The sequence below is a fragment of the Colletotrichum siamense genome (assembly GCF_013390195.1).
Source record: "Colletotrichum siamense strain Cg363 chromosome Unknown KSG_Cg363_contig08, whole genome shotgun sequence".
Taxonomy (NCBI): Eukaryota; Fungi; Ascomycota; class Sordariomycetes; order Glomerellales; family Glomerellaceae; genus Colletotrichum; species Colletotrichum siamense.
Genome location: NW_023501021.1, coordinates 1,007,193 through 1,025,244, shown reverse-complemented (window position 1 = coordinate 1,025,244; position 18,052 = coordinate 1,007,193). Strand labels below are relative to the sequence as shown.

General features: G+C 54.9%; 8 protein-coding genes across 8 annotated transcripts; 3 read left to right on the top strand and 5 right to left on the bottom strand.

Moving 5' to 3' along the window:
* Positions 1–71: 71 nt before the first annotated feature.
* On the bottom strand, positions 72–2,911 carry CGCS363_v011896 (uncharacterized protein; the record flags this gene model as incomplete). Its single annotated transcript, XM_036643745.1, has 2 exons — positions 72–2,701; positions 2,848–2,911. The coding sequence occupies 2 exons, from the start codon at positions 2,909–2,911 to the stop codon at positions 72–74; spliced, it is 2,694 nt and encodes an 897-aa protein (XP_036490372.1).
* Positions 2,912–5,467: 2,556 nt separating this feature from the next.
* On the top strand, positions 5,468–6,163 carry CGCS363_v011895 (uncharacterized protein; the record flags this gene model as incomplete). Its single annotated transcript, XM_036643744.1, has 1 exon — positions 5,468–6,163. One exon carries the CDS (start codon positions 5,468–5,470, stop codon positions 6,161–6,163), a length of 696 nt encoding a protein of 231 aa, XP_036490373.1.
* Positions 6,164–6,283: 120 nt separating this feature from the next.
* CGCS363_v011894 (uncharacterized protein) lies at positions 6,284–7,364 on the top strand (the record flags this gene model as incomplete). Its single annotated transcript, XM_036643743.1, has 2 exons — positions 6,284–6,491; positions 6,544–7,364. The coding sequence occupies 2 exons, from the start codon at positions 6,284–6,286 to the stop codon at positions 7,362–7,364; spliced, it is 1,029 nt and encodes a 342-aa protein (XP_036490374.1).
* A 344-nt stretch (positions 7,365–7,708) lies between these two features.
* On the bottom strand, positions 7,709–9,463 carry CGCS363_v011893 (FAD-linked oxidoreductase; the record flags this gene model as incomplete). Its single annotated transcript, XM_036643742.1, has 1 exon — positions 7,709–9,463. The coding sequence occupies one exon, from the start codon at positions 9,461–9,463 to the stop codon at positions 7,709–7,711; it is 1,755 nt and encodes a 584-aa protein (XP_036490375.1).
* Positions 9,464–10,010: 547 nt separating this feature from the next.
* Positions 10,011–11,869, top strand: CGCS363_v011892 (uncharacterized protein; the record flags this gene model as incomplete). Its single annotated transcript, XM_036643741.1, has 4 exons — positions 10,011–10,209; positions 10,360–10,807; positions 10,867–11,135; positions 11,190–11,869. 4 exons carry the CDS (start codon positions 10,011–10,013, stop codon positions 11,867–11,869), a joined length of 1,596 nt encoding a protein of 531 aa, XP_036490505.1.
* A 447-nt stretch (positions 11,870–12,316) lies between these two features.
* Positions 12,317–13,372, bottom strand: ADE1 (Phosphoribosylaminoimidazole-succinocarboxamide synthase; the record flags this gene model as incomplete). The annotated part of the gene is made up of 3 exons (XM_036643740.1): positions 12,317–12,891; positions 12,951–13,110; positions 13,190–13,372. 3 exons carry the CDS (start codon positions 13,370–13,372, stop codon positions 12,317–12,319), a joined length of 918 nt encoding a protein of 305 aa, XP_036490376.1.
* A 515-nt stretch (positions 13,373–13,887) lies between these two features.
* OPSB-0 (putative aspartic-type endopeptidase OPSB) lies at positions 13,888–15,458 on the bottom strand (the record flags this gene model as incomplete). Its single annotated transcript, XM_036643739.1, has 2 exons — positions 13,888–14,796; positions 14,847–15,458. The coding sequence occupies 2 exons, from the start codon at positions 15,456–15,458 to the stop codon at positions 13,888–13,890; spliced, it is 1,521 nt and encodes a 506-aa protein (XP_036490377.1).
* A 1,009-nt stretch (positions 15,459–16,467) lies between these two features.
* On the bottom strand, positions 16,468–17,384 carry CGCS363_v011889 (uncharacterized protein; the record flags this gene model as incomplete). The annotated part of the gene is made up of 2 exons (XM_036643738.1): positions 16,468–17,020; positions 17,080–17,384. 2 exons carry the CDS (start codon positions 17,382–17,384, stop codon positions 16,468–16,470), a joined length of 858 nt encoding a protein of 285 aa, XP_036490961.1.
* Between the last annotated feature and the right edge of the window lie 668 nt (positions 17,385–18,052).

Here is an 18,052-nt window from a genome sequence, read left to right as displayed (position 1 = left end):
TCAGATAAATCGTCGCTTCTTTCGTCTCGTCGAAAGGGCCATTAATGCATTATAAAAGTCGGAAAAATTCTTCATAGGCCGGCGCGGAGGGGCATCCTCTCGTGGAAGGACTTGCGCTCCGTGAACCGCTTCTGCCGCCTCACACCAAGACGGCGCTCGTCGCGGCCGGGCCAGTAGCCGAACATCCACGTGCTCTGCGCGGACGCGGGCCCGGCGCCGAGGCGGTCGCGCAGGTCGGACTTTGCGCGGGGCGGGGTGGGCGAGCGGAAGACGGGGTCGGAGGCGTTGTCCTCGTTGGCGAGGAAGGAGAAGACCTCGGCGGGGCAGGTGACGGCGTGGGGGAGGCGGTAGTAGTTCCGCCCGAAGAGCAGGGAGACGAGGGCGCAGAGGTAGAGGGAGAGCAGGGCGAGGATGACGGCGAAGACGGGGACGACGGGGAACATGCGCACGCCGCCCTCGGGAACGGCGGTGAGGGCCATGAAGAGGGCGCCGGCCATGGCGGGGAGGAAGGCGAGGAGGGATGTGGTGAGGGAGATGGCGGCGACGCGGTAGTGGCGGTTGCGCAGGGCGTGGAGGGTGGTTTGAAGGGGGAGGCAGGCGGCGTAGTCTGCGAGGACGGAGCGGGAGGCGGGCGAGCCGTCTTTTGCGCCGAGATCGGCCCAGGGCTGGAGGATGCGGAGGTGCAGGTCGAGGGACTGGAAGGCGAGGTAGAGGAGCAGGCCGACGAGGGAGGGGACGAAGGAGTAGAGGAAGTTTGCGGGGGAGAAGGCGCCGGGGCCCGGGGCGGCAGGGAGGCGGGGGTCGAAGCCGTTGACGAGGGCGGTGGCGTGGAGGAAGGAGACGACGTAGAGGGCGGCGAGGAGGACGGTGGCGGCGACGACGAAGAAGAGCACGGGGGAGGTGCGGAGGCACCAGGGGAGGTAGAAGGTGCGGATGTAGTCGTCGCCGTGGCCGTCGACGATGAGGTTGGAGGTGATGGAGCGGCGGTCGGACTCGTTCTTGGTGTCGTAGTGAAGGTCGTGGGGCAGCTGGCCCTGGGAGTGCTCGGTGCCGAGGCCGTACCAGGGGGCCTCGTTGGAGTTTGTGTTGTTGCTGGAGTCGGTCATCCAGTAGCCGAGGCGGTCGACCATGCGGTTGCGGAGGATGTGGCGGAGGTGGGCGCGGTCCTCGGCGACCTCGGAGCCGCGGTAGGAGTCGCGGGTGTTTGACTTGCTGATCATGAAGGAGAAGTCGGCGATGGAGCGGGGGTCCCACATGAGGCCGGTGACGCGGTTGCGCCAGTAGAGGGCGAGGAGGAGGAGGGCGGTGATGACGAGGAAGTAGAGGCCGACGAGGGCCCAGATGGTGCCCTGGACGGCGGTCCAGTACCAGACCTCGGTGTGGATCACGGTGAAGGAAGCGCTGGCGAGGGGGATGGTGAAGGCGGAGAGCCAGAGGATGGCCAGCGCGATCTTGACGTGGACGGGCCCGGCGAGCTGGGGGAGGAGGAAGGTCTTGGGGTAGAGGTTCTGGAAGAGGGCGTTGCGGCGCTTGAGGGGTTCGTCCTCGGCCATGGCGGCGAACGGGAGGATGCGCAGGGTGGCGGCCGTCACGCACTGGGCGTAGACGAAGATGACGGTGGCAAAGAGTTGGGGGAGGATGCGGAAGAGGAAGTACTTTGCGCTGTAGATGGTCTCGCCGTAGGTGAGCAGGCCGGGCTGGATCGGGGAGTAGATGGCTGCGAGCATGAGGGCGGCGATCATCAGGATGCAGAGGACCATGAGCACGATCATCGACGGGAGCCGCAAAATTGCGGGCTTGTAGGTGAGACGGGGGTACAATTCGCGAGACTCGTCAACAGTATCCAGCTTGGTCATACCCGGGAACACCGACTCCTTCTCGCTGATAGGCAGCCACTTCAACGACGGCTCTGCGCCGAGCAGCCTCTGGTCCTCGCTCGGGCGGTACCGTGAGTCGGCGGACTGCGGCGGCGACATGATGCGGGTGCCGAGGGACATGCGGCCGGGCTGCTGCTGCTGGGACGGGGGGCGCTGCATCGAGTTGCGGGTGAGGGCCGGGGCCATGGGCTGGAAGCCGGTGTCGGGGTCGCCACTGATCTGGGGGCTCTGGTCCTGGAGGTCGTCCGGGAGGTAGCCGGCGGCGCGGTAGTAGCCGTTGCTGTTGTGGTTGTTGTTGTCGGCTGGCGAGGGCACGCTGGACGGGGGCGAGAAGTTGTGGCCGTGCTCGCGGGTCAGGGCCTCGAGGGCGTACTGGATATAAGGGGTGTCGTCGACGCCCGGGGTGACGGAGCCGTTGGCGGCGATGGTGAGCTCGTCGCGGAAGCCCTTTGCGCGGGTGCGGTTGGTGACCTCGTCCATGGCGAGCTGGGCCTCGTTGAAGCGGACGGCCGGCTGGGAGGTGTAGGGGTCTTGGTTGTTGGAGAACATGTTGCTGCTCATAACCACCGGGGCGGGAAACTGCTGCTGCTCCGGAGGACGGCTGAAGTTTTGGAGATGGGCGGGCGGCCGCTGCTGAGACGGGGGCGACGGCGCGTGAGGGACGAAGGAGGGCGGCGGGGAGAGGGTTTCCTGGGGGCTGGAGTCGTCTTCCTCTACGCTTTCATAATGCCTTCCCGTCGCGTGGTAAGGACGAAGAGTGTTTGGTGTGGATGATTGTTGTGAGGGTGTCCTGGCAGACCAGTATTGTGGCGGGTAGTGGCCGCCTGTGAGGTGGTCGTCAGTATTAAGAACAGGGATGCGTGGTGTTGGTTGTGGTGGTTGGCGAAGGAGAGTGAGAAGAGAAGGATATAGGTAGGGAAGTGAAGGAGAGAAGATGAAGGTTAGAGGTGTATGGGAGATGTAGACATACGGTGGTTTTGTTGCATGAAAGGCCTCGCCTCGGGGTGGGCGTTATTATCTCGAGAATTATACATATTGTCGTTCATGGGGAGTCTAGCAGATGCGTCTGATGAGCCTCCACTTGGAACGAAGCAGCGAGCCAATTACCAGCAACAAATACGAAAGAAATTGGTGTGATGGAATGGGGGTGTTTGCATGATGCAGGCAGAAAAGAGGAGGGGAAGGGGGCGCAATGCATCGTGGTTGGGTCATGTTGTGGTTTTGGTCGCGGAATTGCAAGTGGTTGGGGAGAGTTCGTCGTCGAGCATCACGACTCTCGAGTGGTGGTTTGTCCCCTCCGTCAGTCTGGTCGAGGTGGCTGGAGACCGGGGTGGCGTTGCATCCCAGCCACCAAAAACCGCCAAAACTCTGCGAATCCGCCGGGGACCCTTGCGGCTGTGGCCCTGGCCCCGCGGCCGCTAGCCTGTAGCGTCCGGGGACGCAGGTACCAGAAGGGCAAAAAGAGGACCGGGAACAGGGGCACTTACCTCGATTTGTCGCAGCATCAAAGAAACTCACATAAAGAAGGAAAATTCAAGGACAAAAGGCCTCGTCTCAGTTTGATCACAGAGACTCGAAGAGAAGAAGAAATGGAACACAAAAGACGTTGGCCGTGGTGGCAGCCGTTCGTCCCGTCTTTGTATTGTACAACGGGTCACGGTCAACCAATCCGAAGAGGATACGAGGACAACATGCTGCAAGTCCAGCTGTCCTGCAGCTCTCTCCCAAACTAAGAAAAAATTACCTGCCTTGCTTTACCTTACCTCATGCCTAACACACCCAACACCGCCAGATGCTCTTTTCCCTCGGTGAAATAAATCCTTCAATGTGTCCCCTGCCCTGCTGTGCTGTGTCTGTGCCTGACGCTTGACGACAGCAGCAGCAGCAGAAGCAGCACCGACGGATTGCCCCACCAACGGAAGCAGGTCCCCACACCCGCTGCCACGCTCGGTGCGAGGCCTCGGCGGAGGGGCACCATTCAAAGTGTTTTTTCAGTGGCTGGGATGCAGGGGCACCGGCCCCACCCTGCGCCAGAGCACTGGAATCGCCGACTGTGACCCCGGTGATGTGATGATGCGATGTCATGTCCCTCCTTCTACATGAAGTTGTTGCCCCTCGTTTGCCCTGATTGTGAAACCTTCGCGGCGATAATGAGAGAAAACATCATCGGCCGTGACTCTTGAGTCCTGTCGTCTGACGCGGCTATCAGGCACGCACCCCTGATTGTCTGAGTTTGACAGCACCGCCAGATTGTTGGGTTCGTCTGTACTACTCGTATGCGAGGCGGGCGGAAGAAGAAAACGGTCGACATTTGAGGCTGAGGCTCACCGCCGACATCAGACGACAGCTATGGCGGTCTGCATCGCGTTGCTCTAGTGAGCAGCCTCAAGCCTAGGACTCGCATCATGGGCATTCTGCCCCTCATCTGTGATTTTGTTCATAATCTCGAGCTATCATCTGTCACTCCCCCACCTCTCTCCTGGTCTCCAACACGAGGGGTCATCTTCCCAGACCCGCGGCTCATGCACGCTCACCGAGGGTCAATAACCCATTTCTATCCTCATTCAGCCCCCCTCTGCAGAGAAGCCCAGGGCCCTCGTCGTCTTCGGGCTGCCTTTGGCGTTGCTGCCCATCCACATTCCCCATGTGGACCTTGTCGCCAGTGGATATCATGAGGGTCCAGCAAATCAATAGGGCTACGCGAGTGCATCCCCAAATGTCCCCCACCATCGCCCACAACTCATCACGAATTCTTCATTTCTAACCCACCTCTCGTCGTCCGTCTCACAAGCAAGACAGCTTCAAAGCGGGTCGGTTAGCTCAGTTGGTTAGAGCGTGGTACTAATATATCATCTGATATGTTCTGTAATGCCAAGGCCGGGAGTTCAAGCCTCCCACTGATCACTCTTTTTGCTTTCTCCCGGGTAGAACTATCTATTTTGCTTCATGTAGCCATCGCGACTTCAGGTTGTGGCACTGTGTCTTCCCTCAAGAGGTGCCTAGGCTGAAGCGTCAAGCAAACTGTACGTAACCCAACTTACCTCAACTTCTCTCGTATATAACGCAATCGACATCGAGACCGTAGACATTCGGCAGTGCGAAGCAATCCCAGCAGTCGGGGATCCCGAACAAGTGCTTGCTTGCAGAGAGGTTCAGTGATGTAGACGGCAGTGTCCTTGGCACAGATCGTGGGACTTTTGTGGCATGCGGAGAAGGGAGTCTTACCGTGCGTGTGAGTAGGTGTGCGGCCATTGGATGTGCGGATGCCTCACATCACTTTTGGTCTTCCTTCGCGCCAATCGACGTTGACTAGCTCTCGATTACCGGCAGACAGCCCGACAGCATGACAGCACCTCAGTCAATGTGGCACCCAACCATGAGCCATGATCCAAATCGCGAAGTTTCGCGATTCCATCTTACTGGGCAGATGCGATAGAAGCGGGCCACTCGAATTATCCTTGCATGCGTTGTTGTCTCATGCCGAAATCAAGTTTTAGCTTTGATTTCCTTTAAAATGCGACGACATGTCTCCTGCGAAATTACAATCCAAAGGCAAGCTAACTGCAGCGTTTACTCTTCCACAAGGCACAATGTTGAATACGCGAGAGCATGAAGGCCGGTTCAGCCGACTAATTAATCGTCGAAAGCCCCTCCAGTTATTCAGTTTCCTTAAATCCAAAGCTCAACAGCTCAGACATTGGCGCGCAAAGCCCTTGGGAACATCCCCCATATCTTCTCAGGATTTCGCGGGTAACGGCCTGACGGTCGAGCAAAATATCAACTGGACTCGTAACACGAAGCACGACTTCACTTCTCTGAACGACGATGAGGCGCACAATAAACAACAAGGTAACGGCAGGCTATTGAAGCCAACGGCTAGCCACCAGTATTCTATGAAGAACGTCTACGAGCTCATCAAGTTGGCTGGATTGAAACCGGTTTCCATCCAAGGTTGCATCGGCACTACATCTCCTAAAGATGCCTACTTCTTGGACTTCGAGCTTGTTTTCGGGCCTGGCTTTCCAAGAGACAAGATATACTGCTACAGAGCTAGGGCCCCTATCCAAGGCAACGCTTCGAGAGGCCCAGACAATGGATTCAGACGTGACCCTACTCGGCAAGTGGGCAGCCTGTGGTCTCAAGAAGAAGAGCCTCTGAAACGGAAACCGCGGCATCTTGCTTGTCCATTTCTTCTACAGGACCCTATAACCTACGAAAGCCGTCAAGGATGTCGCGGTGCCGCATTCCCCGATCCATCAAGACTCAAGTACGCAGTCACCGCATAAAAAGTCCCGCAAAAGCTCTTCCGCGAGTAACTGCTGACTATAATCATAACTTCAGGGAACATCTTTGTAGATGTCACAAACAGAAGCCGCATTGCACAAAATGTGGTGAGCCTTTCGTCGATGAGTCCTGTCACGCAAACCATAAAGTTTGTTCAACAAATTTTGTACATCCCGTTACGGGGAATCCTGCGAGAGTTTAAAGGATTCAACGACGAGCAAGAGGCAAAGCTCAGAGACAAGAAGAGAAAGCGTGGTGAATCAAATGAAGAGAAGTGGAAGGACATCTTCAGTATTCTCTTCCCCGACGCCAAAGAGATACCAAGTCCTTGTAAGTTCCAGCCTTCAGTAGGCTGTATTGCATGCGTGCTGACTGAAGTAAGACTACAAGTCGCCAGACGGTACTGCAGAATCGTGCGATATGAAGTATGGTTTCATCAACAACCTATTCGAAAATCCCGACCCAGTCAGTGAGAGAATAGCTCGTCTCAGGATAGAGAAGAAGACGGGCTCTTTGTCCGAGGAAGCTTGGAGAGAGGTCAAGGATACCATGCGAGAGCACTTCCTCGCTACCGCGACGACCTTGCGAAAGCCGATCAAAGGTAACACGAACACACAATACCCCAAACCAGCTAGAAGTAGGGATTCCCAAATGGTATATTACAGTTCGTCGACCTCATCAACTTCCCATGAAGTCCCTGATGCAAAGCGGATCACGGGACCGAGCAATGGGGGGAATCCCGACCACAAGGACCATCAAGCTCCCGAACTAATGGGAGACTGTCTGTTCGAAGCTCAAGACAACGGTCGAGAACCAGATATTGAGGATTTGTCGCCCGGAAAAAGCATCGACGCCTGGTTATCTGGGGTTGGAAGCATGTTCGAGTGGTCAATTCGACCAAGTCGACCCAGCCAGCCGAGTCAACCAAGCCAGCCGAAGCCGAGCCCGCCGAGCCCACCGAACGCACAGAAAGCACCAAGTCCACCAAGCGCCGACGAGGCCACGTTCGGACCCGAGTCATCCTTGCCTACAAAGCGAGCCCCAGAAGATGGACTTGATCCCAACCAGGAAGCTACTGCTGAGATTTGCGAAGAACGAGTCTTCAACAATCTCAATCTCACTCCTGAAGAATGTCTGGCGGCAGCCCTTGAACAAAAGACCCCCAAATGGCAAGGATCAGAAGCCGAATCCTCTTCCGACTGAGGAAGTAACTGAGATAAGGTGGACTGAACAAGCATCACGCGGATACGAGCTAAATTGATGACAGAGACCTAGGAAACGGTCAAGAGATGGACTCGCTCTTGAGGCAGTGTGGCATTTGGAGGGCCATGGTGGCATATTGACCACTGTGTACACGAGAAGCCCTCGTTATTTCTTTCTGTAGCACTAGTTGCGGGAATTGAAGTGTTGAGATTCAGTTTTTTTGTTGGAAATGAACTGATGAGTCTAGGTATATGCCAACTCTATGGAACTGACCTCACTCTCACGTGAGTCAAGGTAGGAGTGAATATCAAGGGATGACAGCTTCCCTCGCTCCAACAGTGTGTTCATGCCGTTTGAACATCATTGAAAGCCCCATAACAAGATGCCAGCGCCTCTTCATCGGTCCATCCCACACACCTCCAACAGCTCAACAACCCGTCCGGATCAACCATCTTCTTGACCTCCAACAACCTCTCGTAGTTCTCCCCGAACATGGCCTCTTCCCATTCACTCATGAAAGGGTTAGCCTCGTTCATGTACGTGAACCCGCCCGGCGTAACCTCCCGCTGCCTCTCTGTATTCGCCTGCATCTGCCTCACCACACCCACCCGCTCCTCCAAGGTGCTGTTCCACTCCCAAAGCGACGGCCGTCCCACCATCCACAACGAGTCGTACCAGCCCGGATGCACCGCGGACGGGTTTAGTGCGTCGGGGCGGAAGAGGTAGGGCGAGTCGACGGGGATGTACGGCGACACTTCTTGGGCGATCATTTCGCGCAAGAAGCCCTTGAGACCGTCGCGGAGGGTCGTGTTGGTGAAGATATCGACGGGCACAAGGCGGGTGTTGATCAGCCTGAGGTTGCCGACGGCGATGGAGTCGACGAGGACGTGGTCTTTGAAGAAGCTCAGCCAGTTTGGCGCTATGGTGATGTTGGCGTGTCCGCCGTGCGCAGCCGCAAAAGCGATGAGTTTCGACAGAGACCCCTCCGCCTCCTCGATGTTAGTCATGAGAGGCGAGACGTGCACCAGAGAGTTGCCGTATATATGCCCGCCCCAGCCGTCATCGGCGAGAGCCACGGCAGTGTCGACAAGAAGGTTCATCCACTCGCCGTACACGTCTTTGTCATCCGGAGTAACGCCTATATCCGCGACAGCCATGGGCACCACAGGCTCTACAAGATGGCTAGAATCCAGCACAACGCCGAAAGTGCCGCCTCCTCCGCCCCGGAGAGCCCAGAAGAGCTCTGTGTTCTGACAGCGGTTGGCTACCCGTGTGGAGCCGTCAGGCGTGACGATAGTGAACTGGATAACGCGGTCGACACCAAGACCGTAGACGTTTGACAGTACCGAGTGACCAGCGCCCTGGACCCAGCCGCCGGATATCCCGACGGTCGGTGAGTATCCACCGAGGATGGTTCGCCCGACTGAGTCCGCGAACTCGTAAACCTCGGCGGAGCTGACGCCCGCACCGGTTGTGATGACATCAAAAGACTGCTCATCGGGACATCCTTCCGGGATGAAGTCGGCTTCATGACGCACATGACGCAAGTTTCGCGTCCATAGGAGCAGAGAGTCCTTCATGCTGCTGTCTAGGACGAAGCTGTGTCCGCTGTTCTTGATGGACAACTTGCCGCCGGTTTTGCGAGCCCAATCAAACGCTTCGACGACGTCTTCGGCTTCCTCCACCTCGAGCCACCACGAGGGCAGGTTGCCAAGCCTGCAGTCGACACCGTTCCATGCATCAGGATCGAGGGGGTCAGTGGTGTTGAGAAGACACTGGTCTTGCGATAGGGGGTCGGAGGCGCAGATGGTGGATTGTTCGTACATGTAGGCGGCAGCGACGTTGCTCCGGTATACTGGAGAGTGATAGTTCTCTTGGCGCTCCGCACAGAGTGATTCATTTCGTGATGTGGCGGCGCCTTTAAAGGAGGTGAAGCAAGCAAGGGCAAACGGTTCGGCATGGTGAACGCGACGTCCCAAAGTATCGTTGAGAGTCTTGATGCCCTCTATGAGTTTGGATCGGTGATCATTCGTCCCTGTGATCTGAGTTTTGGATGACGCTACGAGGCTATACAGGAGTATCGAAGATGAGATACGCATAATGATCACAATGGTACGAGTGACGTAGTCCTCTAGTATAATGTAGAAACGATTTGTACATACAGTTTCCCTCTCCAAGGAGATGTTCTGGCTTTCGCAATAAGAGAAGAACCACTGGTGAGAAGTCTAAGGTAGAGATGATTAGTTAAGAAGTAGAGAGATTAGAGAGCTGGTTATGGGATATGGTTTGTCAATTGAACTGTTGGGCGTTGGGCACATATGATATGCTGGTTAGCTGCAGCTCAGTTCATGTGGCCTACGTCTCATTCGCCATTCGGACAAACATAATCGTCTCGTTGGCCAAGCTCATAGGTTCATACCTAGCCAACCATGATCGCAAAACCGAGCAGGGGTCAGTATGCGCTGAGCTGGAATTGCCAATCCGCGCGATACCAGTATCCTTAAATTCTGGCGAAATTTCAATTCAAGGTTCCGAAACTTCATCTCTCAAAGAGCAATACTTTCCATCGTTAGGTGACACACAATCATACCCTTTTCATCGCACGCAATCTCGCAAAGTTTCAAAAAATCAGCAATTCACAGCACAATGCCGGATATCTGGCCAAATCTCGTGCTCGATGACTTCTTTGGCTTTTTAAGCGATGAAGATTGTGTTCTCTATCGTGTATCTCCGTATTCTGATGGAAGAGGAGGAGGTGGCGGCGGGCTCCTTTCGGATCGTTCAGACACAAGTCGTGGACTAGTCACCGAAAGGCTCCTGAGCTCAACAACCGACGAGTCCCGACATAGGATCCATCGTCACAGCGCGGAGATTGATGGATCGCATGATCTCTCAGAGAGACTTTTGAATCTGAGAATCGAGGATGGGCATAGCGGCGGTGGAAGTGCTGAAACGCAGGCAGCGACCGACGATGAGCAGCCAGTCGATCGTGCAGCCACACAGGACCCGCTCCACATCTCTATCGCTGACACCAATCCCGTATGCACGAACGCTGTTGACCTCCAACTGAATGCTCCCGAATCCTTGTTGTCTCGCGACGTCCAAATATCACAGCAGTCGCGATCATTACGCAAGTCTGGCGACGGACTCTTCGTTGTCCCCGAAATCCCCCAGAAACTTCAGCATCCAAGAGCAGAAACCCAAGGGACATCTGTCAGGAAAGGAATACTTCGGAGTTGTTCAAATGAAGATGAGTTAGATGATGAGAGGCTTGTGTTCAATGACCGCCAGCCATCATTACTTCGACACAGTAAATCCTGGAATGAAGAGGTCACCGTATCAAAAGCGACTCGTCGTCTTGCCTGCCCATACCTGAAGTATGAACCGGAAAGATTTCATCATAGATGCAGGGGCGCGGCCTACACAACAATTCACCGTCTCAAGTAAGGCAATTTGTCTCGCACTTCATCTTTGAACAGTGGAAGGCTGACCTTTGCCTTAGAGAACATCTCTACAGAGTCCACAAGCAGTCTCCCCACTGCATTCGATGTAAAGAGACATTTACGAAAGATTCGGATGTGAAGGCACACCTAAGCCATCCCGGACAGGGCTGTGACTTCATCGATGGCGTCTCTATCGAAGGGCTCACTTCTGAGCAATTCCAGAAGCTTAAAAGCAAGAAACGCAAGCCCGGTGTCACAACAAACGAAGAGAAGTGGCAGGAAATATTCAGGATCGTATTTCCAGATGCGACGCGTTGCCCTGATCCATGTAAGAAGACCCCTGTGACATTTGTTTCTCCACGAACTAACTCACAATGATTAGATTACTCCTACTTTGATGACCGCTCCGCGGATCAGAAGACAGAAGTCATGCACCAGAGCGACGTCGAGAGCATTTTCAGCGACATCCCCTCTGAATCAGAAGATCGCATGTTTAAGAAGCTGGAGCGTATATGTGGCCCTTTGGAAAAGCGTAAGCGACAAAAGGTTCTCCATACGTTTGAGAATTTCTTCGAGGAAAGAGTACAACAAATCAGGGAGAGCAAGGAGCTCTCCCGAGGCAAACAGAGCGTTGTGCATCCTGAGAAGTCAATGGCTGATGGGCTCGTAAATGAGAATATCGCCATTGAGACAGAAGAAAGCATCCCGGAAGCTCAATGCTCTGCCGCGCGCGGGCGTTCAAAGGAGCCATTCCAATCCATTCATGAGATAATTTCAGCTACAGAATGGTTTGAACATTGCGACGCAGGTTGGTTTCAGGGGCACATTGACTGCAATCTCTTCAATCTCCCGAATGAAACGACTTTCAGCGAAGTGCCGCACAATGGAAATCAGCCTGACGAACGTGCCAATCTCGGAAGATCCCTCGATTCGCATAACGCATTACGAGCTGATGAAACGCCCTTCAATTTCGATACTCTCATCGATGACTTCGGGAGGGACGAGCAGGGGTATGAACCCTTTGGATCGACCGCCTGGGCAACTGGGGGCTCCAACTTCTGATTAGTCTGTTCGTACATAGATATGGGAATTGACAAAACGATGGACATCATTAATTGAAAGCAAATATGCCAGTACAACATGGTGCTGATGGAGTGATTTGCGACGTTAACGATGAAGGCGGCGTGGATTGCGATAAAAATGGCGGGAACGCAAAGGAGTATCCGTCAGGCTATATATCACTCAAGAGTCATACATATACTACTATAGAGATTATCTCATTTTCCTGTGTCTGGACGGCGATATTTACTGTGTGCTTAGTGACTTTGATGAGATGGACGAGGAGGGACGACGACGAAGACCATAGACGACGATAACAGCAGCAGCAAGGCGTTTTGAATCAGACACCGGCGGTACAAGTAGCCCTATCAATTCTCAAATTTTGTTTATCCTACTTCCATGGTAACATCGCATCCCTTAAACTCGAAAATGACTCACCGAGAACTCACCCTAAGCCTGCGCAACAACCTCATCAAAGCTCTTCCCAACCAACTTCACAAACACATCCTTGTACTTCTCCGCCGTCGCCAGACACACCTCCTCGGGCAGCTTCACGCCGTCCTTGCCCTTGAGCCCGTTCTCAATCAGCCAGTTGCGGATGAACTGCTTGTCGAAGCTCTCCTGGTCGCGGCCGACCTCGTACTTGTCGGCGGGCCAGTAGCGGCTGCTGTCGGGCGTGAGCACCTCGTCGACGAGCACGATCTCCTCCGTGTCGGGGTCGACGCCGAACTCGAACTTGGTGTCGGCGAGGATGATGCCGCGCTCCTTGGCGTAGTCGCGCGCCGCGGCGTAGAGCTGCAGCGCGAGCTCCTCGACGCGGTCGGCGACCTTGGCGCCGACGAGCCGGCGCGCCTCGTCCGGGTGGATGTTCTCGTCGTGCTCGCCCTGCTCGGCCTTGGTGCTGGGCGTGTAGAGCGGCGTGGGGAAGGCCTCGGACTGCTGCATGCCGGCGGGCATGGCGATGCCGTGGACGGTGCCCTTGGACTTGTACTCGTTCCAGGCGGAGCCGGTGATGTAGCCGCGAACTATCATTTTATTAACCTTGATGCAGCGAGTGAGATGAGAAATGGGCTTTTCCACGAACCGATGGCTTCTAGAGGGACGACCTTGAGACGGCGGACCTGCATGGCCCGGTTCTTGATGAGGGCGGCGTCGGCGGCGGGGAGGCCGGCCGGAGGGTCGAGGGTGATGAAGTGGGTCTTCAGGCCGGGGACGCGGTCCGTCAGCACCTTGAACCAGTGGGCCTGGCATTAAAAAAGTTTTTGGTCAGCGGAGGGGCTCGACGGTGAATTCGGCAAGTCGCGGGTTTGTTGCTGAGCTCACTGAGGCGTGGGTGAGAATGGCGCCCTTGTCGGGGATGCCGTTCTGCATGACGACGTCAAAGGCAGAGACTCTGTCGGAGGCGACGAAGAGGAGGGTCTTGTCGTCGACCTCGAAAACATCGCGGACCTTGCCCTGACCGATCTTCTTGAGGCTCGTCAGGTCGACGGAGGTGATGCTCGCCATTGCTGCTGCTGCTGCTGTTGTAGGTCTAGGATGTGGTGGGGTGGAGGGGTAAGTCGACTTTTGGAGGGGTAATGGAGGGGCAGAGCCAAGATGGACTGGGGGAAGCTTGGTGAGTGAGATTGGGAGAAAGGGTGATCTAGAACAAGTTGGCCTGGACGCCTAATATGAGAGAAGCTTGAGAGGTCCTTGAAATGAGTCAACGGGTCGCTGATGCCGAGTTCGGGATGAGATGTGAGGTGAAAAGCCGGCCGATCGGGACGGGTGACGAAAAGTGCATGAAAAAAATTTCCCCATCGGGTGTACCCGCTCCACAGTTTTGTGAGGTAGCCGTTGAAGGCTCGAACTCTACCACTGCGCTTTGAGCTTCATGTAGACCTGAATCATGTCATTACACCAGACTAAGATGTAGCAGATAGGGCACTCTGGTGAGACGTTTGCTTATGCTTCTGGCCATGATCAATTCATTGCTCTGTAAGAATATTAGTATTATACATTAAGTTATTCGCGTTCTCAGCTTAAACTGCTAAAAGCGCCGCGCCAAGAATGGCGAAGACGGATGTAAGTGCTGCCACAATGGTTCCATCGAACCCCAAAGGTGCCATGCCTGGCCGCGAAGCAGCATTCTCGGTTGCGCTCGGTGTAGGCGTGGCCAAAATTGATGTCGCGCCCGATCCCGATTCCCTTCCTCCGCCCCCGCTCCCGCCCGTACTTCCACTGGCTGTCCGTGTCGGGGCTGCAGTTGATACTTGACTGGCCACGCCAGTGGCCGTTGGCAAGGCGGTCTCGTCTGCGCGCAACTCAATGACATTGGAGCGTGTCGAGTTCAAGTTTGCTTGTGCAATGCCGACTTGCTGATTGGTCTCGTCGTATACCACATACGCGCTTCGCAGGAACGTGTCGCCCAAAAGAGCGAACCTGCTGCTGTTGATGTCGAAGGCCGAGTTGCTCTGAATACCGAACATGCACGGATTATCGAACGGAAGCAGTCCTTCCAGCTGATCCATGATCGGGTCGAGATTGTCAAGAACCATCTCCTCGAGGGGTACTCGAATCGTGACACCGCTGAACTCGAAGTCAAGGAAGTGATTTTCGCCGTCGGGTCCCCTCCACTTGCAGTCCACGAAGCCGTAGCCGGCGTCGATGACATCATATTTCTCCCAGATTTGGTTGGCGATCTTGTCAGGAAGCAGACAGACTGTTGAGCCGGAATCAAGGACGGTCGAAGCATTGAAGTTTTCCGCAGCCAACTCTGTCATCTTTCCGTCGGGTGTTTCGAGGGAGACGCCGGTCATGGCGACGCTGTAGCTGGTGATACGCTCGGAGTGGTAGTCATCGACCAGGGGCAGTGTTGTGAGGGATCCAATGTACTTCTCAGTGTCGATGCCACCGAAGAGCAACGTCCCTTCTGACGAAGACAGGTCGTTCTGAACTGCCGTTAGCATGGCCGTCCTTCAAACACATTGGAGCTTCATACCAGCCATAGACTGAAGGCTTTCCGGCCGATCAACTTCTGCGAAACCATGTTGTCGAGAATCGTGGGATAACTCCGTCTTGTGGACACGCCCGTCGAGAAACCCAGACCCATCAAGCCAGATCCCTTAACCGTCTGAATGGCCAAGCCCAGCTGCTGGCTCGACACCTTCTTCCCGTTGATGTTCACTGTATCTGAGATGTAGTCGCCCTGGATGTTCCTGGCATCGAGGTAGGTGATATCGAAGCCATTCCTTGTGACAAGCTCGTAGGTGGAGCTCTTGGTCGTGTCAAAGGTGCTAGTGCAACCAGTGCCGTACGTCCTTTGCAGGCGTGGGCTGTTGCAGAGGTCCGCCTGTTTGTCTACCACCCAGGTATCACTGCTGCCCGTGTCCAGATGCATGAGCATTTTTTGGCCTGGCGTGCCGACTTCGACTTCGGAATAGTAGCCACCGCCGGTGAGATTGTTGATGGCTGTGACATCGAAAGTATCGCGACGGGTGATTTGCACCAGATCCGGAGGAAACGAGACCCTCTTGAAGTCGGTTGAAACCACCAATTGAGAAGCCGCCACATCCGCCAACGCCGCAAAGAACACAGCTATTGAAAACCTCATCGTGGTTGTCTGGCAGTCTCGTCAAGGTCCAGAGGCCGCGTAGCTAGCCCGAAGATGTGATGGCTGGTCCCTGTGGCAGCTCCACCCCCACAGCAAGCAGTGCGGAGAAGCTCGATTGATGTTGGAGATATTGGGGTATCCGGGCAATCAACGCTACATGCGTGTGGCAGCTTGCCGAAGGTTCAACAACGAAGAAGCAAACGCAAGGGATCCCGCCGGAGACAGAACCAACGGCGCAGAAAGGCCGGGTCGCATGCCTTTTTCAGTCTCGTCAGAGCATTCGTCGGGCGGACTGTGGATTCAGCCGTGATTATGGGGTAGCGTCCCTAGAGCTGGGCGCCCAGCAGGGCTAAGTGCATCTTTCTCTCGGGCTAAAACTTGCAGCAAATGGTCGCGCCACCTACGAGGCATCTGGGGCCCAGATTGGAGAGATTGTATTGTCGCGCCAACCCGAGGTGGTTAGAGAGGCACAGCACATCCTCATAAGGTCCTCAGCTCTCGCTTGGCTGGGAAACACCTGACAGGTCGCCTCGCCGGGTGAGGCTCAGCCGGGGCATCCGTGCCGAGGAAACTTGACTGGAAAGCGCACAGGGAGAGCCTTCGAAATCATGATTGACATGAAAGCTGGGACCAGCGGCGTTCCTGTCAAAGTTAGGCTGGTGGATGCCACATTCTTGTCAGGTGCGTATCGGTGGCAGTTGTGGTTCGCGTTAGATGAGGAAGAAGGAGCGGGAAATGCCCAGGGTCCAGGGGTGGCAGATTAAACTCAACACCAATCTGCTTAGTCACGTCCTCTTAGCGGTTCCTCCCCTTCACCGGTGCGCCTCAAGAACTCCTCTTTGAGTCAGGAGGTGCGATCCGCCTTGATAGATTTGTTTCGTTTGAGATGTTATAAGAAATCGCATGGTATTTGTGTGATATCATTAAGCCCAGCAAATGTCATTCATGACCTGACCAAAACAACGCCCGAAGCCCCCATCCTAATCTCTCATTGTTTTCAGGATTTCCATCAACTCAGCATAGCCGCTAAATGCATATTATACTTTTTGATAATCGATGTTGATGTTTCGGTTGTCGTTTCCTTCGTGCCAGTGTTCTTCTTCAGAAAACAATTTCCGCCGTAATTCTTCGTCATGATGTCGATCACCCCGTTGAACTGCACTCCGATACACCTCTCGCTGGTGCCGTTGATGTTCTTATTGTATGATGAGCAAGCCATCATGCAGGTGTCCAGAGTGTACGATACTAATGCCATGACATCGACATCGTCACCCGTGTAGTCGACATTGCACTCGGTGTCGTAGTTTGACTTGACTCCTCCCACGGTCACAGACATCGTCCTGCCCGTCAAATTCGGGCAATTGATCTGTAGGTCTCCTGTCGTCACCAGACCTGTTGTCGGGATGGAAATGCTGGCAGCGTTTGCTGTGGTTTGCGTCGAACCCGTCGTCGGAGTGTTTGTGCCCGTCGCGGGGACGCTCGTTACTGTGCTCGATGCCACTGGCGAATCCGTCGCTGTCGCTTTGGCAGCGGCACTCGCTTGTACTTCTGCTTGAGTCTGCCTAGGTTTCTTATGTTAAAATCTAGGGTCGGGGCGTATAAGTGCGTAGAATTTGCTCACTCTTTCATGCGCAAAACCGCCAACGAACCGCCAACGCCTCCGCCCACTGATGCTGCGATGACCACTGCTGCGAGGACGACAAAGAGGAAGAAACTCGTCCTCCGTAAACCACATATCCTCCTTTCTGTATTCACAGGCTGTTGTGGTTGCTGAGAGTAGTGTTTGTTCTCGTCCCCGTTGAATGTGGGGGATATTGGTGTCTTGATGTGGTAGTATTGATCCGGTATGACTTCTGGCCCGTGGTCTATTTCACGAGCCGACATCTTTTCGGCCTGGTTGACTTGGTAGATTGACTTTTCAGCCATTGTTGCGATAGCTCACTGCGACCTTGCCACGACAGGCTGAGGTGAAAGAAGGAAAACAACTGATCACGAACTCCACAAGGTGAGAAGTTCGACCAGGCTGGCTGGCTGTACAAGTCGGCTACCAGGTGACCCACGAGTCCAAATGCGTCTGCCTGGATTGTCCGAACCCTGGAAGCGAAGGCTGGTTGTTCGTATCATGTCGGCGCGCATGAGCGGCACAGCGCTCGCGAAAGACGATGGTGGAGGGCGAGGCGGGTCAAGCTTCAACCGCATGATTATTCCACCAACATGCTTGATCCAATCCACCTGATTGTATCCGTAAACCGAATGGATTCCCTTGTTCCCCTGAAAAAGCCCGATTTTGAGCTTCTTAATAGCCAAGACGACAGGAAGGATGCGATGATGCTCATCATAGACCGATTCGAAATGCTGTCGATGGTTGTTGGTTCTGCACTGCCCTCTCAATAACATTGGCACCCTGGAGAGCCCCCATCGTAACCAATGATTTTATAGACCTCGCATGTTTCGGCAGGCGCCGAGCTGACCATGATTTTTGAAAGACAACGGAGCCGGGTATGAAGCTGGGGCTTACTTCGTATTTTGCAGTCGATGTCCGAAGCCAACAGCCTAATTAACTCTAGATCCGTCGCCCGGTTGAGCGTGTAGGT